General features: G+C 36.4%; 1 protein-coding gene across 1 annotated transcript in view; it reads left to right on the top strand.

Annotated features, from left to right (window-relative positions):
* Nucleotides 1-21,492, top strand: part of LOC127860988 (endothelial differentiation-related factor 1-like) — a 30,497-nt gene extending 9,005 nt beyond the window's left edge. The window contains exons 2-5 of the mRNA XM_052399320.1: nucleotides 4,112-4,163; nucleotides 10,506-10,666; nucleotides 15,420-15,513; nucleotides 20,881-21,492. Of these exons, the coding sequence (XP_052255280.1) occupies nucleotides 4,112-4,163; nucleotides 10,506-10,666; nucleotides 15,420-15,513; nucleotides 20,881-20,939 (366 nt within the window). The 3' untranslated portion in view covers nucleotides 20,940-21,492. The remainder of the gene's footprint in view (nucleotides 1-4,111; nucleotides 4,164-10,505; nucleotides 10,667-15,419; nucleotides 15,514-20,880) is intronic.
* The last annotated feature ends 2,001 nt before the right edge of the window (nucleotides 21,493-23,493 follow it).

Raw genomic sequence — 23,493 nt, 5'->3', positions numbered from 1 at the left:
AATATGGGTCATGCCAGGTAAAAAACTAGGTCATAGGGTCAATTAGTCCATTTTCAACAGCGCCACTTTGTCCGGACTCTTATTCAAATTGTATTCATCCGATCTTTACCAAACTTGGTCAGTAGTTGCATCTAGTTGATATCTAGGTCAAGTTCGAATATGGGTCATGTCGGGTCAAGAACTAGGTCATAGGGTCAATTAGTGCATTTTCAACGGCGCCACTTTGTCCGGACTCTAATTCAAATTGTATTCATCCGAAACTTTTAAACAACTTTTTATCCTGCGTCAAAGTGGTATGGGGGTATAAGTCACATTCAGTGACAAAGCTCTAGTTCAAGTTGAATTCACCAAACTTGGTCAGAGGTAGTATATAGATTATATATCAGTCAGGTCTGATTGGAGACATGCAACCGATTAACACATGCAATATTTTTATGCAATATTTTTATCCAGTTTTATTTTGCGATATTTTCATCGGGTTTATTTTTTTCGCGATTTTTGAAATTTTTTTTTGCTTATTTCCAAAACAAATACATCAATCATCAGTGTATCATCTCCAATGGCACACGAATCGGGCGTATATTGCTCTGTTACAACCCGTTTTGCAATAAACCCGTTTTGCAATAAAATTATTGCAAAACGGGTTGGAGTGTCTTATTGCAATTTTTTTTTTTTAAACAACCCGTTTTGCAATAAACCCGTTTTGCAATAAAATTATTGCAAAACGGGTCGGAGTGTTTTATTGCATTTTTTTTTAACAACCCGTTTTGCAATAAAATCACCACACATTTATTTGCAATAATTTCATTGCAAAACGGGTTGGAGTGTCTTATTGCAATGAGAATTTTGTATAACAACCCGTTTTGCAATAAACCCGTTTTGCAATAAAATCATCACTCTTGTATTTATTCAAATGGATTGGAATAGTTAAAAGTGATGTTCAAATTTTGTATTTAAATAATATTGTTTTAAAATAGACAAAACTGTGAGTTAAAACTTAAAATTAAAAAGCATGGAAGGTGGTGAATTTCGAGATTTAATACGATAAAACAAAACAGAATGTGTGTCGAAACGTGTTGAAGTGTCTTCATGCAACGTCAGTTGTGAGTTACAAACCGTTTCGCAATACAATCATCACATATATACTATTTGTTTCAAATTGATTTGAAACGGCATAAAGGAAGTTTAAAATGTCGCCTGCAAGGTAAATATGATACAACTAAACTGAATGTATATATGAAGTGATTTTCACCAATTGGGAAATTAAGTGAAAACAACCCAGAAGTGCAATAACTTTATTGCAAAACGGGTTGGAGTGTTTTATTGCAATTTGTAATTTTTATAACAACCTGTTTAGCAATTAACCCGTTTTTCAAAAATTTTATTGCAAAACGGGTTGGAGCGTCTTATTGCAATTTGAAATTTTTATAACAACCCATTTTGCAATAATAACATGACACATGCATTAACTAATTCAAATGGAATGGAAAGATTAAAAAGGAAATTTAAAATATCGTATTGAAATAATATTATTTCCAAATATAGACAAAACTGTTAGTTTCCACTAAAAAGTAAAAAGCATTGAAGGCGATGCATTTCGAGATTGAATGCGATAAAACAATACAAAATGTAAATAGAAAGTGTTTCAACCTATTAAGTACTGAAGTGAAGATAACGCCGAAATGCAATAATTTACTTAAAAAACGTGTTGAAGTGTCTTCATGCAATGTGAGTTGTGTGTAACAAACCGTTTCGCAATAAAATCATCACATATATACTATTTTTTTCAAATTTCTTTGAAACGGAATAAAGTAAGTTTAAAATGTCGCCTTCAAGGTAAATATGATAAAACTAGAGTGAATGTATATATTTATGAAGTGATTTTCACCAATTGGGGAATTAAATGAAGACAACCCAGAAGTGCAATAATTTTATTGCAAAACGGGTTGGAGTGTTTTATTGCAATTTGTAATTTGTATAACAACCCGTTTTGCAATAAACCCGTTTTGCAATAATTTTATTGCAAAACGGGTTGGAGCGTTTTATTGCAATTTGATTTTTTTTATAACAACCCGTTTTGCAATAAACCCGTTTTGCAATAATTTTATTGCAAATCGGGTTGGAGCGTCTTATTGCAATTTGATTTTTTTTATACAAATTACAAATTGCAATAAAACACTCCAACCCGTTTTGCAATAAAATTATTGCACTTCTGGGTTGTCTTCATTTAATTCCCCAATTGGTGAAAATCCCTTCATAAATATATACATTCACTCTAGTTTTATCATATTTACCTTGAAGGCGACATTTTAAACTAACTTTATTCCGTTTCAAAGAAATTTGAAAAAAATAGTATATATGTGATGATTTTATTGCGAAACGGTTTGTTACACACAACTCACATTGCATGAAGACACTTCAACACGTTTTTTAAGTAAATTATTGCATTTCGGCGTTATCTTCACTTCAGTACTTAATAGGTTGAAACACTTTCTATTTACATTTTGTATTGTTTTATCGCATTCAATCTCGAAATGCATCGCCTTCAATGCTTTTTACTTTTTAGTGGAAACTAACAGTTTTGTCTATATTTGGAAATAATATTATTTCAATACGATATTTTAAATTTCCTTTTTAATCTTTCCATTCCATTTGAATTAGTTAATGCATGTGTCATGTTATTATTGCAAAATGGGTTGTTATAAAAATTTCAAATTGCAATAAGACGCTCCAACCCGTTTTGCAATAAAATTTTTGAAAAACGGGTTAATTGCTAAACAGGTTGTTATAAAAATTACAAATTGCAATAAAACACTCCAACCCGTTTTGCAATAAAGTTATTGCACTTCTGGGTTGTTTTCACTTAATTTCCCAATTGGTGAAAATCACTTCATATATACATTCAGTTTAGTTGTATCATATTTACCTTGCAGGCGACATTTTAAACTTCCTTTATGCCGTTTCAAATCAATTTGAAACAAATAGTATATATGTGATGATTGTATTGCGAAACGGTTTGTAACTCACAACTGACGTTGCATGAAGACACTTCAACACGTTTCGACACACATTCTGTTTTGTTTTATCGTATTAAATCTCGAAATTCACCACCTTCCATGCTTTTTAATTTTAAGTTTTAACTCACAGTTTTGTCTATTTTAAAACAATATTATTTAAATACAAAATTTGAACATCACTTTTAACTATTCCAATCCATTTGAATAAATACAAGAGTGATGATTTTATTGCAAAACGGGTTTATTGCAAAACGGGTTGTTATACAAAATTCTCATTGCAATAAGACACTCCAACCCGTTTTGCAATGAAATTATTGCAAATAAATGTGTGGTGATTTTATTGCAAAACGGGTTTATTGCAAAACGGGTTGTTAAAAAAAAATGCAATAAAACACTCCAACCCGTTTTGCAATAATTTTATTGCAAAACGGGTTTATTGCAAAACGGGTTGTTTAAAAAAAAAAAATTGCAATAAGACACTCCAACCCGTTTTGCAATAATTTTATTGCAAAACGGGTTTATTGCAAAACGGGTTGTAACATTGCTCCGTCATGCGGCGCTCTTGTTTTAATGATGGAATAAAAGAAAAATGTTCAATACATTTATATTTGTATCAGAATTCAAATAAATTATTGGCCAACATTGGAGACATATGGTAGCGTGACATTTTGAAGACTTCACTAATGAAGTTACATTATAATTAACTGAAATCAATACAATGCACATTATTGAACATTGTGACAGCTTGAAGACAGTTTCTGTCTGACTTCATCTGCTTTAATATACAGGAACAGGCAGCTAAAAATATACATTATGTCGGTCCTGAATCGGATTTTCTTCTGGCATGAAATTCCCCAATATAAAGAAACATGCATTTTAGACTTAACGGGTGAACAGTATATATTTTTACCTTAAATTTAAGTTATTTATTTTGAAAACCAATATAATTTCCTTGAAAATGCTTTAGTATTTTTTAAATGAATGACATTATTAAAAAAAATATTAAGAAATACAAATATTTAAAAATGTCTGAAAAATATTACACTCATTGGAAAAATTCTACCGGAACCTTTATAATGTTTGTTTATTTGCAGGCCCTCAGTGCAGCTCAAAGGCAAGGTGTTGCTATAGATACAGAGAAAAAATGTAAGTGCATCTGTTCTTACTCATAAATTGCGTGTGATTTCTTTTGAAAATTCAAAACTGCAATATGGAGATTCAGGATGTATGACTTGAGTATATCAGATTATCTGAGGTAATAAATACGGGCAACATTTAAAGCAATTCCCTATCTCCAAAAGTGTTCATTTTCTCAAATGGCTGCCTTAATTTCCCCCAATGAAGGAATAAAAAATATATAATTGATATAATACCGTATATGTCCTTATTGACGCTCATGCCCTAATAGACGCGCATGCCGTCTTATCTGGGGTTCATCGGAATTTATCGAAACCATTAGATAAGATTAATGTAGCCCGTAATCCATTAAAGAGTGGCACATAACATCTAAAAACATTATTTTTGGCTGCCATTTTGTTTGCAACACGGTAACACAGTTAATATGCTACCGTGCGAGTATAATACGTAGGTTACAAATAATAATAATAATTATTGTCGTCAGCAAAGGTGAGTGATAAATCATAGAGACTTGCTTTATTATGCCCCCGGAAGGGTGGCATATAGCAGTTGAACTGTCCGTCAGTCAGTATGTCAGTATGTGTGTATGTCAGTATGTGTGTATGTCAGTATGTGTGTTTGTGTGTATGTCAGTCTGTCCGTCCGTCTGAAAAAACTTAAACATTGGCCATAATTTTTTCACCATTGAAGATAGCAACTTGATATTTGGCATGCATGTGTATCTCATGGAGCTGAACATTTGGAGTGGTGAAAGGTGAAGGTAAAGGTCATCCTTCAAGGTCAAATGTCAAATAAATGGCGTCTGTTCTTCTGAAAACTTTAACATTGGCCATAACTTTTTCAATATTGAAGATAGCAACTTGATATTTGGCATGCATGTGTATCTCATGAAGCTGCACATTTTGAGTGGTGGAAGTTCAAGGTCAAGGTCATCCTTCAAGGTCAAAGGTCAAAGAAATAAACTTTAACATTGGCCATAACTTTTTCACTATTGAAGATAGCAACTTGGTATTTGGCATGCATGTGTATCTCATGGAGCTGAGCATTTTGAGTGGTGAAAAGTGAAGGTCAAGGTCATCCTTCAAGGTCAAATGTCAAATATATGGCGTCTGTCCGTCCGAAAACTTTAACATCGGCCATAACTTTTTTAATATTGAAGATAGCAACTTGATATTTGGCATGCATGTGTATCTCATGAAGCTGCACATTTTGAGTAGTGGAAGTTCAAGGTCAAGGTCATCCTTCAAGGTCAAGGTCATCCTTCAAGGTCAACGGTCAACAAAAATAATCAAATCGGCGTTCTCATGAAGCTGCACATTTTGAGTGGTGGAAGTTCAAGGTCAAGGTCATCCTTCAAGGTCAAGGTCATTCTTGAAGTTCAAAGGTCACAAAAAAGATAATTCAAAGCGGCGTTCTCATGAAGCTGCACATTTTGAGTTGTGGAAGTTCAAGGTCAAGGTCATCCTTCAAGGTCAAGGTCATCCTTCAAGGTCAAAGGTAAAAAAATAATATTCAAAGCGGCATTATCATGAAGCTGCACATTTTGAGTGGTGGAAGTTCATGGTCAAGGTCATCCTTAAAGGTCAAGGTCATCCTTCAAGGTCAAAGGTAAAAAAACAAAAAAATTCTAAGCGGCGTTCTCGTGAAGCTGCACATTTTGAGTGGTGGAAGTTTAAGGTCAAGGTCATCCTTCAAGGTCAAAGGTAAAAAAAATAAATTCAAAGCGGCGTTATCATGAAGCTGCACATTTTGAGTGGTGGAAGTTCAAGGTCATGGTCATCCTTCAAGGTCAAAGGTCAAAAATAATTTTAAAAATTTCAAAGCGGCGTTCTCATGAAGCTGCACATTTTGAGTGGTGGAAGTTCAAGATCAAGGTCATCCTTCAAGGTCAAAGGTAAATTTTTTAATATTTTTTTTTCAAAGCGGCGCAATGGGGGGCATTGTGTTTCTGACGAACACATCTCTTGTTTCTTCTTTCATTACAGACAAACTAATGAAATTGGTCTAATGACCAGCGCTATCATAGTCTGTACTGTGCCTAGTATCAAAACTTGGTTATCGGGATCGTGTATGATAATTATGCATTTGATTTCAAAACAAAACGGAATGAGTACGCTTTTTCTGTTAAGCAATTACCATTTACATTGTTCATTATTGATTATATATTTTGTCTATGTATATTCCTCGAGGACTGCGTGTAACTCGGGTGCTAGGCAGCAGTGAAAGGACGTTGTCATGGGTGGCACTTGCACTTTACGCCGATGACGCCAACTGTATGGTATTGAGCGTTCAGGTGTATTGTTTAAAATAAATACTTATCAACTAGACGCAATGAAGGCGCGAAATACCGGGTCAAACTGAATTTAATGGTGCGCGACTCTTAATGGGGAAATATTTAAGTTGATAAAAAATAAAATGGGATCCACGGCCGATTTGCGTTAAATTGGACATCACGATGTCATTCGATTGGATTAAACAATGTTGTTAGCGGCAGGTAATAAAAATCTTACACTGTTCAAATGTGAGGAATATGTAATAGTGGTTGGAATTTAACAAGCAGGGGTCTTGAAAAAAACATGCAGTGCGCGTCCATAAGGACATATACGGTAATACATTGAAACGTTCAGTTCATCTCCCTATCCACTCTATCCAGCTCTAAGAGTTGAACCTTAGCAAATATTAGTGCTGCAACAATATACCGGTATATCGGTATATATCGCAATACGCAATCCGCATATTGTATTGCGATACGATTTTCATCATACCGGTACGAAAATTTTACAAAAATGCATTCACATTTTGTCCAGAAAAGCCATCCGAAATAACGATATCAAGGTAAACAAAGCAAAGCGGTGTAAATAAATTTTTACGTAAAAATAGCATTCTAAAAAGTGTATTATACGGAGTAGCGTTGTTACATGGGAGCATTCGTTCGATGCTTTTGAACAGATTATCGTTTAATTAATTGCGCACAACTGTGAATGTTTCGTTCGATTCTGAATTGAGCATTTTTAATTTGTAATCCGAATTTCGGTAACACGCTTCCAATTTTTAATGCTTACGCGACAATAAAAAATAGCGTCAAATAAAAAGTGCTTTATCCTTTGTCTCAAAAAAAAACTTGCGAAAATTATGCAGACGCATGGAAAGTATGGGTGTATTTTGTGTTGTATAAAAACGGGAACATCACGTCAGGCGAATTACGCGTGTTCAGTGAAAACAAAAACGTCCCAGTAGGACGTTATTTCATCACATCTATAAATAGTAACAAATGCCATAATATTTTTGATACTTAAGAAAATTTGCGAATGTTTGTGTTTCTTGTTATTCTTGAGCACATTTATAGTAAATATTTACCAGAATTTGCTTTAAAACTGGAGTATACGGGATTATCGGGTAATTGACAAGTTATAATTCTGGTACAAGTTAGCAATATATTGCGATATATTGCGATACGGGTTTTTGAACTGGCAATATATTGCAATACAGTATTTGGCGTATTGTTGCAGCACTAGCAAATATCATGTTAAGACTACCTTGATTATTTATTATGCCCCCCTTCGAAGAAGAGGGGGAATATTGCTTTGCTCATGTCGGTCTGTCGGTCCGTCCACCAGGTGGTTTCCGGATGATAACTCAAGAACGCTTGGGCCTAGGATCATGAAACTTCATAGGTACATTGATCATGACTCGCAGATGACCCCTATTGATTTTGAGGTCACTAGGTCAAAGGTCAAGGTCACGGTGACCCTAAATAGTAAAATGGTTTCCAGATGATAACTCAAGAACACTTAGGCCTAGGATCATGAAACTCGATAGGTAGATTGATCATGACTCGCAGATGACCCCTATTGATTTTCAGGTCACTAGGTCAAAGGTCAAGGTCACAGTGACCCGAAATAGTAAAATGGTTTCCGGATGATAACTCAAGAACGCTTAGGCCTAGGATCATGAAACTTGATAGGTAGATTGATCATGACTCGCAGATGACCCCTATTGATTTTCAGGTCACTAGGTCAAAGGTCAAGGTCACAGTGACCCGAAATAGTAAAATGGTTTCCAGATGATAACTCAAGAATGCTTATGCCTAGGATCATTAAACTTCGTAGGTAGATTGATAATGGCTGGCAGATGACCCCTATTGATTTTCAGGTCACTAGGTCAAAGGTCAAGGTCTCGGTGACTCGAAATAATAAAATGGTTTCCAGATGATAACTCAAGAACGCTCATGCCTAGGATCATGAAACTTCATAGGTACATTGATCATGACTCTCAGATGACCCCTATTGATTTACAGGTCACTAGGTCAAAGGTCATGATCACGGTGACCCGAAATAGTAAAATGGTTTCCGGATGATAACTCAAGAACGCTTATGCCTAGGATCATGAAACTTGATAGATAGATTGATCATGACTCGCAGATGACCCCTATTGATTTTCAGGTCACTAGGTAAAAGGTCAAGGTCACAGTGACAAAAAATATATTCACACAATGGCTGCCACTACAACGGAGAGCCCATATGGGGGGCATGCATGTTTTACAGCCCTTGTTTAAGAGCATTTGCAATAAAAACAACTATTAATATCCAAGTTTAAGTCAAAGCAATCAAAAGAGACCCAGCTAAATGCCCCAAATTTGTTTGATTCTTTGGAGATTTACGGGTCTAATAATGTTGGGAGTGGGCATATTTGTGTCATAAAATCACCTAATTGCCCTCAGTTTGAGATGTTGGAAGAATTCTTACAATACAGTGAGAAATAAACAATAAATATTGATTTGAAGTTGTTGTTTCTTTAAAGCTTACTGACCCCCCCCCCCTATAAAAAATGATATAGTCATGGCAAAAACAGGTCTAATTTTTAAAAGTAACATAAATAAGTAATGAGTAACATAAACGACCATATTTTTTATCTGATGGACTCTCAGATCCTACAGGTCAGTTGTGACTCATGATGGTTTAACCCTTTACCACTTAGATATGTATTTTGACGCATCTGTAGTCCCCAAAAAATTTCAGTTTAATTTAAGACCTTTTTACTTAATTCAATTCTAAAGGTTTCATGTTGAACCCTTAGTTACTGATGAGCAGCAAACAGCACAAAACCTGAACAGACTGCCAGTTACTCGCAGTCTGTTCTGGTTTTATGCTGGTTGCAAAAGCCATTTTCACTTTGCTTCTGATGAGGGAAATGGTTAAAACCCAAAAAGTTGGAGGCATTAGCAAATCATTGCTCTTGTCCATCTATTCATATGTGTATCCCAAAGCTTTTTTTCAACTCCTTTATTATTTCTAGTTGGATCAGGTTCAAACTTTCACAAATTACACATGTAATAATGGCCCTTTGTGTCTTTCCACTGTGAAATATTGAATCCAAAATGTTGTAGTTTTCAACTCCTCTTGAAATGCTTGGTAGATCTCTCTCAAACTCTTACATTTGAATGAATTAATCCATGCAGAGCTTTATTCCCACATTTTCAAACTCTGCGACTAAAATTTTCACAATTTAAAGAAGTTCATGACTCAAGATCAAATTTTCAGAACTCTAAAAAGTTCCAGACTCATTTATTCCAAATTTTGAACAGATAGTGTTTCAGTTTTTCACAAATTTGAATAATGCAGGTCTCATTTTTTCACTAAATGAGGGGACCAAGGTTGCTTCACAAACATGGGAAAAAAAGACCTGCTACATGCAAATATGATTGTTAAAAAAAGATTTTTTTGTTGAAACCAGTGTTGGTAGAATTATGGCAATTTGTCTTGTTTCCACTATACAATAGTCCCAATTTTTTTCACCTTCAACTCATACTTTACCCTTATAGCGCTGAAAACTGAATTTTAAAGGCCTTTGCAAACAATTTGGATCCAGATGAGACGCCACAGAATGTGGCGTCTCATCAGGATCCAAACTGTTTGCTATTCTGATAGTATTCTTTGGAAAAAAAATCCTAGAAAATGCTAATTATAGAAAGCCAGCAGACAACAAACTTCCCAGCATGCAAAGTGTTAACTGCTGGTCTGACTAACTTTTGTATGAAGATAATTGTAAAGCAAGTAATTCTGGCTTCTACCAATTTTGGCAGTGTTTCACTTTGTTTTATATTGAGCTGTTGTATCCTTCTTAAATAATTGCACTTTGATGTGTTTTTGTCCTAGTATAATTTAAAAAAAAGCAGCAAGTCCTCTAAATCCAACTTATTGATTTGTCCAAATGCCGCACCTGTGTCACACATCTAGGAAGCCTTAGAAAAGCCTTTACCGAAATTGAACAAAAATCTGTTGGGTCAATAGGCAATTGTGAAATCACACAACAATATCCTCAATGTCACTGACTGCATTTGTCTGCCTTCAGTTGCTGGGGGTCAGAACAAGCAGCATTCTGCGGCCAAGAACACGGCCAAGCTGGACCGGGAGACAGAGGAGCTCCATCATGAGCACGTCCCTCTAGACCTTGCCAAACTCATACAGCAGGCGCGTCAAGCTAAGGGATGGACTCAGAAAGAGCTCGCCACTGTAAGTGTAATTAATTTTCAGATTCATATTCTGTGATTTATCATGTTAAGTCTAGTTTCTATAGCTGTGTAAAGTACTTTCAAACTTGCAAAAATCATACAGCAAGCCCGCCAGGCCAAGGGATGGACACAAAAAGAGCTGCCCACTGTAAGACAGGGTTCGACACTAAGGCACGTCCGACAGACATTGTCTAGTAAGATCGGTGGTCGGGCTAGTAAAACTGCGGTCTAGCTTGTCCAACTGGTCGTACATACAAAAATCTATACTGATTCATATAACTATAACTAACTGCTGTGAAAACCTTTATTTTTAATGTGTAAAATTACTCTCGTATCTGTTATTTACATTAAAACAAAACTAGTGTATTTAAATAAACGCGGAGCATTCACATGATTCATCGCTATTTTTGACGCAAAGGAGAGCTTCCTGCAGAAATTGCTTGTTTCCATTGGTCAAGTTGTCATGAATATTAATGATTTTCTGCAGTGTCGTAAAACTGTAGAGCATGATTTTACGACTTCTATCAAAAATCGGTATTGTCAATGTAAACATTTTTGCGTAACAGACAAGAGAAGGTAATTTAAAGAATGGCTTTGTTCAAGTTCGGATTTTCGTCCTACAAATCAGTTAATAAAAAAGAATCCGACGCTTAAACTGACACGAAACGTAAATATGAAGAAACACGAAAACACCAATTTTATCCTAGATGGAAAATCGATTCAGTTCCCATGGATTGAATTTGACGGAGAAAAGCAAAAAAAAGTTTTATTTTATTGTTTTACTCTATGCATAAAAAAATATGTTGTTCACTGATTATTTACTGATAAATCCTGATTAAACAGTTACATGACACAATTGTGTTCATTTGCTATGTCATTTGTGTTCTAGTAGACATCAGGTTCGGGCAAGTACATTTTAAGAGGAGCTGGTCCAACGGTCTTGCTGTAAAAAAAGTTAATGTCGAACCCTGTAAGAATAGTTTGCAGCTTTTTACTTAAGTCTAACCCTGTCTCTTGACTATTCAAAAGCTGTCAAAAGCATATGACTGTTGTCCTTGCCAATTATACTAGAGCCACACTCTGTGGAAACTGATCATAATGCATGTGGCGTTGTGCGTGAAGTGTCATCACAGTGAGAACAGGCTAAATGAAGTTTTTGTGTGAAAAAAGTCTCTTTTAAACAAAAATCCAGTCCAGACAAAAGGTCACCCCTGTTCGCCCTGTTTGTAGACAAGTCAAAAGTCATGTCTCTTGACAGGTTAAGCGCCAGGCCAAGGGATGGAACAAGAAAGAGCTCGCTACTGTATGTGCTATAATGTTTCATTTGCATATCCTGTGATTTATCATGTCAAGTCTAGTTTTCTAGCTGTGTAAAGATTTTAATTTAGCATTACATGTATCATTAGGCTCACAACCTTATACATAAGGTGGTCCAGACCAAGGGATGGATTCAAAGGTGGTCCAGACCAAGGGATGGATTCAAAAAAGAGCTGGCTAAGTGTTATAAGGCCAATCTCTGTGAAAACAGAGCTTGGTGCATATGTAACATGATATATCTTTAAAGAAGATATACAGCGTTTATTGTGGTTGGAGTTTATGAAAGGTAAAGAGTTCAATGAATGAGATCAAGGATAGCGAATGTCTTTCTGTGCAGATACAAAACAGAAAACCAAAAGAAAAATGGAAGTGAAATTAAAACATATGAGCCAACCGGCCACACGCGAAGTATCCGTACATATTTTAAATATTTATACGCGCGTTCTTCGAACAAACCAGTTTAAGTGGTTTGTCGGGCATTGCTATTTTATTCGAGTATTAACAGTATCGAGAATCATCGTGCTCATGCTTAATACATAAGTCAATATGGTGGAATAATTCTTGTTAAATTAATTAAAAATAATATTTATCATGGTATTGTTGAAAACACATTAAGAATCTATTATTGACATACCATAATTATATCGCTGGATATCTTCATTTAACATCTTTTTGGTCTAAAGAAAATTCCAGTTCACATAGTTCACCCTATAGCATCTTTATTATAACGATTTTTTTACTGGCCGCGAACTCCTGTCAGAACATAAGGTATTCGTGAAGACCCAGCGATGACCTGTATATAAACTCTGACATTCACACACATAACCGCGAACTGACGAAGATGTAGAATCTACGCACAAATTGTATTGATGTGAAGAGTTGAGTGTAAAACTGTTCTCTCTATCATGCCTTTTCATAAGAGATAAAATTGTTTCATGCTGAACACGCAGTAAAACAGTGTTAGAAAGACGCGGCCATGTTTCCAATGTTCTGGTGGTATTCTCAAATCAGCCAATGGACTAAATGAAGTGTATTCATTCGTGGGTAGCCACGGGCATTTTTATGAATGTAACCTAAAGGTCACCTAAGGTCAAAAGTGACGTTAATCAGCTACGCCGAAAAAGTGTCATCCTAGATTAGCCTGTGCAGTCTGCACAGGTCTAGCAGGGACAACACTTTCCACTTATATGGAATTTTTCCTTTAAAGAAGGCTCTTTTAACTCATATCCTGTCCGCGCCAAAAGGTTCGTCCCTGATTAGCCTGTGTGGACTTCCCAGGTTAATCTGGGGCTACATTTTAAGCAAATGCAGTTGAATAATAATAATCTGGGATTGATCATGTCAAGTCTATTTTCTTTAGCTGTGTAAAGTACTTAAAGGGGCCTTTTCACAGATTTTGGCATATTTTGAAGTTTGTCATTAAATTCTTAAAATTGATAAATGTAAACATTGGATCTAAAAAGCTCCAGTAAAAAATCAAGAATAAAATTAAAAAAAGGAAAAAAAAGTAGCCAGTACCAGGGCTCGAACCAGTGACCCCCGGAGACCTGGAGTAAGTCTGAAGTAAAAACGCATTAGCCCTCTCGGCTATTCCGCTGGGTATACACAGTTTAAGTATTTTATACCTTATATTAGCAATCTTCGTAGTTTCGTAAATTTAAACAACAACAACAGAACTCTTCAAATTATTCAATCGTTTCGCGTTGCAACGCTTTACAGTGTTTTTTTTAATGAAATATTCGGTTATTCGGCCCCATTCCCCCATCTTTAGAGTATATATTTTTCCCCCAAATATTTTTAAAATTCCTCTCTCGGAAGTGTTATTCAATTTTAATCAATACATGTACCTCATTTAAATACGACTTTCTTTACGAATTTACTACAATTTTCCTGAACTGCATCCGCGTGTTTACTTTATTTTAGCCTTTACCGCAAACCGTACATAGTTCACTATCACGACTTTCGCTTTACGATATCTACCGCAAACCATACGTATTCCAACATGTCGCACAACAACAAAAGCTATTGTAAAAAAATTGACAAATCTGTTTTAACTTAAAAATAAATTGATATTCTTTTCAAACAAGTACAACTTAAAAGTCAGTCTTCTTCAAATGCCGGCAGTGAAACGCCAGAAACGTCCGGTCAAGAGAGTGTTGAAAGACTGTTTAGTTTGCTCAACCTGCTTTGCACGCCACAGAGAAACAGGCTTGGGGAAGCTACACTGAAGTCCCTTATCAGACTTTGTCTGCACACGGAGAGACTTGGTGAAGAGGATGTCACCAGAATAATTGATAAATTCGCTGAAAAGCCCAGAAATGTTGAACTATGAACATGAACATAACATGTTAATGAATAAAAGAGTTTGAATTATGTTTTTCTCCCTCTGTATGGTGAATTATAGTGTTAAAACTTGATTTTGTACTGTTACTAGCTAAGCATAGAAATTTCTCCCTTTTCCCCATTAACGCGCGAATTTTCCATCTCCCAGGGGACCCGACCCCCTTCCCCCAAAACTGAAACAAAAACACTGCTTTATAATTTTTAGGTTTTCCAATCGTCAAAAGATACATATAATGGCTTTATTGGACTATGGTAAATGTTCAGTAATACTGTTTCCTCACAAATATCATAACTAAAACGAAAATTTGCAAATCTGAATCAACTTTTTTCAATTTTGTCAATTAACCAAAACGTGAACAGATCCCTTTAACCCTTTACCACTTAGATTGAAGTATTTTGACGCATTTGTAGTCCATTAGAAAGTTACATTTAATCAAATATGTTTCTTACTAAATTCAAGTTTTAAAGGCTTCATTTCCAACCCTTAGTTATTGATGAGCAGGAAAGAGCATAAAACCTGAACAGCCTGCGAGTTACTCGCAGGCTGTTCAGGTTTTATGCTGTGTGCACATAGCCATTTCCACTTTGGCTCTGAGTGGGAAAGGGTACAGTAAGCAAGAGTGTGTGGCACCCAACCTTGCCAAATTAATACATAAGCTGCGACAGTCCACGGGTTGGACACATTTACACTTCATAGTGATGGAAATCTTGTTAAATGATTGTGTTTGTAAGTTTTATATAATTGTGTAAAAAGTTTTGTTAAGCAAGGCCAGTGCCCTATCATTACTTAGCCATCTGTTCAAGTATTGTTCTCATACCCTGGGAATCCATAGCCAATAGTTTACCAGGTGACTTACTTATTTTACCTATGCCAGTTGTTAGCTATGATATGACTATAAAAAGTTTCAATTATGGTGAAAAAATATTAATAATGTTTTTGAATTGAAGATGTGTACCGGTATTTCTTTTTAATCTTTCTAAACACCTGATTTTCAGAAAAGATACCAAATCTTAGGAAAGCCCTACATGTACTATTAGTCATTATACAGTCATGTAATAGCATTTTCAATACATTATTTATACTCTGATTTCAGAAAATCTGTGAGAAGCCCCAAGTTGTGAATGAGTATGAGGCGGGAAAGGCTATCCCAAACCAGCAGATCATATCCAAACTGGAACGCAACCTCGGTATGCAAACACTTTTGTAATTAATATATGTCATACCAAACCATTCAGATCGATTAATATTAAATTATTATACCCCCCACTATTGCTTGGCCTGTCAATGTGATAGTAGGTTGTGAGGAATTACTGAAGACCATTTGTTTCTGCCAAAGAACGCTTTAACCTACAACCATGCTAACTGGTTTGATGGTTACGATGCATATCAATTCTGATGGAAACAGGTCTTAGGAAAACGTCACAGTACTTGTCGCAATAAATTAGTTTCCTCGTGATATCTTTAGAAAACTTTTACCAATGATCATGCAAATAAGTAACTGTATATTGGGAGAAAGGAAAGCTTCAGGGTGATTTTGAGGTTTCCTGGTCAAAGGCTAAGATGAGATGGTCGCCTCGGCGTAGTGGATAAGGTTTCCACCCAGTGACCAGGAGTTCATGGTTCGATACCCAAGTTGGGAGAGTTCTTTAGACACCTCACCCCCAAAAGACACCAAGTACTGGTTTTATTCCCAGGAAACGGACTCATGAGCGCTTTAAATGAGCCGTTGGCTTGCGATACAATTGAGCTCAAGTAAGTAGGTTTAAACTAAACTAAAGGCTAAGATCATAAAGGCTTGTAGAAGGAAATATGTTTTGGCACTATATTTGAAGAATTCTTTGACTAATGATCATCATTCAAATTGATACAGTGGTAACATGGCTGGAAAAGAAAACACATGTTGATTTTTAGGTCTTTAGGTGGAAGGTAAAGGTCAGATGAGCTTGGATCAAGATATTGGTTTCTGCATGATATTTAGAACATACTTGACCTAGATCATGTATATTGGTTCGTTGGTGACCTTGGGGGAAAGGATGAAGCCCATTTATTTAGAGGTCAATATGTCAAATCTTTTAGCAGGAAGATGGTTTCCACACAATGTTCTGTGAATGCTTTTAACTATGATAATACATATTGGCAGGGATCATATTTTCCGCAACATCAATCTGTCTGGATTTAAATTGGGAAAAAGTATCCGAAAATTTACATCTGAAATCATGAAAAATTACGTTATAATATATACAAACAAATGACTGTGAGGAGGTTTGCTACTGACAATAACAAAACCAAATAATCGTTTTTAATTTTTATCTCAAATATTTTGAAATTTATTACAGTTCACAGTGATAACAATGACACCGAAAATCGATCGATATGTACATTACCGGCTCATAAATTGTTTTGCGAATTTTACAGTTTGCAACATTTTCGACCACCTCCATTAATTCGGACGCATCTTTAATCCGCTGATCACAAGTTTTTGATTCTTGGTCTGACGTGCTATAAACTGATCCTGACTGGTTTAGAGACTGCAGCGATTGGTTTATCGTACCTTATCAAGATAAGAATGTAATTATCCCCACGTTTTTCGGAGAAAAAGTGGGGATATTGTATTGATGTGCGTCTGTCCGTCCTGGCCACCTGCTTCTCCTACACTATTAGCACTACAACCTTGAAACTTACATACATGGTAGCTATGAGCATATGTGCGATGGTGACAGTGACGGAATTTTGATCTGACCCCTGGGTCAAAAGTTATGGGGGTTGGGGCGGGGCCGGGTCAGAGATTTTCACTCATTTTTAACCAGGTTTTCCGAAGGAAAAAACTGGTTATTAGATTGGCGAATGCGGGCAGGCTGGCTGGCTGGCTGGCGGGCGGGCGGAACAAGCTTGTTCGGGCCATAACTTTGTCGTTCATTGTGAGATTTTAAAATCATTTGGCACATTTGTTAACCATCATTAGACGGTGTGTCGCGCGAAAAAATTACGTCAATATCTCCAAGGTCAAGGTCACACTTTGAGTTCAAAGGTAAAAAATAGCCATAAATGAGCTTGTCTGGGCTATAACTATGTCATTCATTATGAGATTTTAAAATCATTTGGCACATTTGTTCACCATCATGGGACGGTGTGTCGCACGAAAGAATCACGTCAATATCTCCAATGTCAAGGTCGCCACGACTAAAAATAGATTTATTTTAAAACAAACTTACAAAGGGGGTTAATTTTGTTTGTTTATTTCAAAAGTTCAGTTTGAGTTGTCTCCCTTTATCAGATTTTTTTTCACAATGAAAACCTGGTTTTGTGACAATTTTGTCCCTTGTTGTATGTTATCTTACATTAACTTCTTCATTTCTGCACCGATTTACTTCAAATTGATACTGAGCCTCTCTTATGACACTAAGGTCAATCTCAACTATGCATGGCCCCATAACAAACCCTGGGGCGTCCCAGCCACATATGCCACGCCCACCCAAAATTGCCTTTTCCTATAATTTCTTCATTTCTTACGTAACACCGATTCACTTCAAATTGATACTGAACCTCTCTTATGACAATACGGTCAATCTCAGCTATGCATGGCCCCATTACCAACCATAGGGCACCCCGCCCACATAGGCCACGCCCACTCAAAATTGCCTTTTACTATAATTTCTTCATTTCTAAACGATTCACTTCATATTAATACTGAACCTCTTTTATGACAATACGGTCAATCTCAGCTATGCATGGCCCCATTACCAACCCTGGGGCGCCCCGCCCACATAGGCCACGCCCACCCAAAATTGCCTTTTACTATAATTTCTTCATTTCTACACCGATTCACTTCAAATTGTTACTGAACCTCTCTTATGACAATACAGTTAATCTCAACTATGCATGGCCCCATTACCAACCCTGGGGCGCCCCGCCCACATAGGCCACGCCCACCCAAAATTGCCTTTTACTATAATTTCTTCATTTCTACACCGATTCACTTCAAATTGTTACTGAACCTCTCTTATGACAATACAGTTAATCTCAACTATGCATGGCCCCATTACCAACCCTGGGGCGCCCCGCCCATAATAGGCCACACCCACCCAAAATTGTCTTTTACTATAATTTCTTCATTATTCCACCGATTCACTTCTTATTGATACTGAACTTCTCTTATGACAATATGGTCAATCTCAACTATGCATGGACCCATTACCGACCATGGGGTGCCCCTGAGTCAAACATGCGGCGTGGGGATACGCGTCGGCCTCTGCCGCGCCATTTCTAGCTAGGGTGTGTTAGCATGTGCACTGTGTATGTAACTCGCATCGATTTCATGACATGGGAATTTTAGCAAACAGAATCGGACCGACTGTTTGGGATTATCAATCGGTCTTTCATGACCCCTATCGGTCTAGGACCGACAAAACCGAAAAAATATGATCCCTGCATATTGGTATAATTTTTACTTGAGTGGAAAAAAAACATACTGGGTATTAAGTTTTATGTCATCAGGTCAAAGGAACAGGTCAGATGTGCTTGTTTCATGAAATTGCTTTCCAATCTATTTTAATTAAGCAAACTACTTCCTCATTTCTTAGAGATTAAATAAAGATTTCAAATATCATCACCATAAAGTGTCTTATCACAGAGGGAAAGATCTTGATCTTAATAGCAGGACGCTGAGCCTGCTTGTTGCGTCCTGCCTCATGCCCTTCTGTAATGGTTAACCCCTTGCCCACTAAGAATCAAAGTGAAAATTGCTATGTGCAAACAGCATAAAACCAGAACAGCGTGCGAGAAACTCACAGTCAGTTCAGGCTTTATGCTGTTTGCTGCTCATTAGTATCTTAGGGTTGGAAATGAAGTCTTTAAAACTTGAATCTAGTAAGAAAGGTCTTTAATTAAATTTTACTTTCTGAGGGACAACAAATGCATCAAAATACGTATCTAAGTGGTAAAGGGATAAACGATTACGGTATGCATAAATACCAAGGTGTAAAAAATTCCTTAACCCTTTCAGTGCATGAACCGAAATTTGAAGGCCTTTGCAATCAGTTTGGATCCAGATGAGACGCCACACAAATGTGGCGTCTCATCTGGATCCAAACTGTTTGCTATTCTGATAGTCTTCTTTGAAAAAAAATCGAAGAAAATGCTAATTTTAGAAATTCAGCAGACGACATTTTAGCAGAAGACAAATTTCCCAGCATGCAAAGGGTTAAATTTTGAAAATGCCCTCAGATTGGTCTACATGTAGCCCCTCCCCCTCAGATTGGTCTACATGTAGCTCCTCCCCCTCAGATTGGTCTACATGTAGCTCCTCCCCCTCAGATAGGTGTACATGTAGCTCCTCCCCCTCAGATTGGTCTACATGTAGCTCCTCCCCCTCAGATTGGTCTACATGTAGCTCCTCCCCCTCAGATTGGTCTACATGTAGCTCCTCCCCCTCATATTGGTCTACATGTAGCTCCTCCCCCTCAGATTGGTCTACATGTAGCTCCTCCCCCTCAGATTGGTCTACATGTAGCTCCTCCCCCTCAGATAGGTCTACATGTAGCTCCTCCCCCTCAGATTGGTCTACATGTAGCTCCTCCCCCTCAGATTGGTCTACATGTAGCTCCTCCCCCTCAGATTGGTCTACATGTAGCCCCTCCCCCTCAGATTGGTCTACATGTAGCTCCTCCCCCTCATATTGGTCTACATGTAGCTCCTCCCCCTCAGATTGGTCTACATGTAGCTCCTCCCCCTCAGATTGGTCTACATGTAGCTCCTCCCCCTCATATTGGTCTACATGTAGCTCCTCCCCCTCAGATTGGTCTACATGTAGCTCCTCCCCCTCAGATTGGTCTACATGTAGCTCCTCCCCCTCAGATAGGTCTACATGTAGCTCCTCCCCCTCAGATTGGTCTACATGTAGCTCCTCCCCCTCAGATTGGTCTACATGTAGCTCCTCCTTGCTTTTTTAGAAGCACTTGTGGCGGTCTGAGATCTCTCAGTAAATCTTGACAAGATTAGCTAGATAATGTTTTTTATCCACAATGATTATTCACACCTGCTCCTGAGTTATTTGCCCTTGAACTTAGCTAATAATAACAATCTCCACGCAGAGTTGTCATTCCTTGCTCTCTCATACAATCTCTGCCATCACAAGAAAATCCTACCCGATTTGGTATGATTTGATATTTTTGTTTAAATGTTATATTTTGAAAAGTAGTATCCTTTTATATTTAGAAAATTGTGTATACATGTAAGTTTAGGTTCAATATGAAAAATTAATTTATCTAACTTTAAAAAAAGTTTAAATAACAACTGAAAAATTATTGTACCACATGGTTCGGCTATCATAAAGTGGTTGGTTATGAAGGCAGGGACTTGATCCAGCTTTGCAGGTTCTAGTCAAATCTCTGCGTGGAGGTTGGATAAGTAAGTGTGGGTTATTGGATAAGTAAGTGTGGGTTATTGGATAAGTAAGTGTGGGTTATTGGATAAGTAAGTGTGGGTTATTGGATAAGTAAGTGTGGGTTATTAGTCAAATTTGTGACAAAGCTCTAGGTGTGTTTACTGTGTTTCAGGCGTCAAACTGAGAGGAAAGGATAAGGGACAACCCCTCGAAGGCCGCAAAGAGAAATAATCTGCTGCATTGGTTGCATAACACACGCTAGTTAACATGGAAACCAATTGTCAGGGCTCCATGGAAACAAGAGCTTCTATCACTCACATGCGCCTAAAAATGGAAGAGAAACATCCTCAATATTTTTCTTTTTTGAATGTGTTCAAAATTGTTTTAATCTTGTGTACGTCTGTTTATTTGGTTTGTGTTTTGCAGTTTTAAGTGTTTTTCTTTTCGGATGAATTTAAGGCTGATAATTTGTGGAGAAAGCTGGAACAAAATATATAGCGATTTACTGTTATAATTTGTCAGTGAAAAACAAGCATTTTCTAGTAACATGTAACATTCAAGATTGCTCTGCATTATTAATTTATTATGCAAGTGTAAATTGCTTGGTGAAGATTGTAAGATTTTGTTGATATTACTAGGAATATGGTTCACGATATATCGCATGGTACTTGGGCATACACGTATTTTATACTTTACCATTTGGAATGTTTGTTGGCATTTCATGCATTAAAGGTGTCTGTAATTTAGCTGATGCAGCAGATATACAATAAATCAGTTTTATTTACTGGTCTTGTTTGCTTGTTCACTTTGTATCTAAGGGGCAATGATGATGTGACTACCTTGCTGTATATTGAAAACAATGGCTTTCACAACAGTGATACAAATAAGTTCCTGTAGGTTTTCAACCTGGCTTGGCCAGATTCTCAGATTAACCCTTTACGACTTTGATATGTATTTAACCCTTCACCACTTAGATATGTACTAAAACCTTTACCACTTAGATACTTATTTAACCCTTTACCACTTAGATATGTATTTAACCCTTTACCACTTAGATATGTATTTAACCCTTTACGACTTAGATATGTATTTAACCCTTTACCACTTAGATATGTACTAAAACCTTTACCACTTAGATACTTATTTAACCCTTTACCACTTAGATATGTATTTAACCCTTTACCACTTAGATACTTATTTAACCCTTTACCACTTAGATATGTATTTAACCCTTTACCACTTAGATATGTATTTAACCCTTTACCACTTAGATACTTATTTAACCCTTTACCACTTAGATACTTATTTAACCCTTTACCACTTAGATATGTATTTAACCCTTTACCACTTAGATACCTATTTTACCTCGAAGATATATATATTTACGCATATGTAGTGCCTTAGAAAGTTATTTGAAGGCTGTTATGGTTTTATTCTGTTTGCTTGGTCTAATTGTTTATTTTGATGATAGCAATAACAACAAATTTAGTCTATGGGCCAATCTGTCAAACACTTTCCAGACCTTATGGCTGGTATAATTCATGCTATTTAGTACCTTGATCTAACTGGCTAATTGACATGTCAGTCTTATAACTTTACCGATACCCAGCAAACTAATTTGCAAGTGTATGAAACAAAATTATTTTTGATTGTTCTGGCAATTAAATTATCAAAATGTAGAATAGATATATGCAAGACACTTTTTGATCCACATACATTCCTAAGTTAAACGCCTCCTAAATTAAGCCTCTTATTTCAGAAGCATATAATTTACTAGCATCATGGTGCAAACCTTCCCCACATTTCTCAAGCAATTAAATCAAACTTGAACAATGTTTTCACCATGAATCATATATGTGGAATTTTCAGGCAATTTTATTCTGAGCTAAGTGCTCTATTTTGTCAGAAACATAAAATGTATTAAGTTTGTGCAGCAATGTAATTCAACATTTCTCAAGTGATTAAATTGAATCTTGAAATATGTCATTTCTATAAAGTGTAGATACATTAAAGGCCCAATTTTCAAGTCCAGATTCAACTTGATCCTGAGTTATGTTCCCCTGATTTGATTTTATGGTTGCCATAAAAGTTATTATAAATTTGTGGAGCAAACTACTTCTTTATTGAAGTGATTGAATTAAAACTTAGTTCTCGTGAAAATGTCAATATTCTGACGCTGCCTGAAGCCTATCTCATGTTCGCTTGAAAATATATGGATATCTTGGCAGTAAGATCACATGGAATTAATTGTGGAACAAAAAAATAAAAACGAGCAATTTGTATCGCGTTCAATCTATGTTACCAGACCACATCTAGCTTTGAAATTTTGGCTATTGCTATTAAGAATACTAATTATATGTGTAACCGTATTTACAAAATATTTTGCGAAATATTAATTGATTTTGTGTATTTATGTGACTTTAATGTCATTACGATGCAGTCTATGACCTTTTCACCCGCTGTGATCCACTTGTTCTTTATTGCCATTGAACTTTGCCATGGGTAAGGCTGTCAAATTAATTGTTTAAAATAAGGGGAAATACTCAAAACAATTCTCAAGGCACTAACTTGAAACTTTAATACGTCATAACCATGAAGTGTAGATGTTAACCCTTTCAGCGCTGGAACCGAATTTTAAAGGCCTTTGCAAACAGTTTGGATCCAGATGAGATGCCACAGAATGTGGCGTCTCATCAGGATCCAAACTGTTTGCTATTCTGATAGTATTCTTTGAAATTTTTTTGAAGAAAATGCTAATTTTAGGAATTCAGCAGATGACATTTTA

This window comes from Dreissena polymorpha, chromosome 15 (genome assembly GCF_020536995.1).
Source record: "Dreissena polymorpha isolate Duluth1 chromosome 15, UMN_Dpol_1.0, whole genome shotgun sequence".
NCBI lineage: Eukaryota > Metazoa > Mollusca > Bivalvia > Myida > Dreissenidae > Dreissena > Dreissena polymorpha.
The sequence above is the reverse complement of the archived record's forward strand: the minus strand, read 5'-3'. Positions and strand labels throughout refer to the sequence as shown.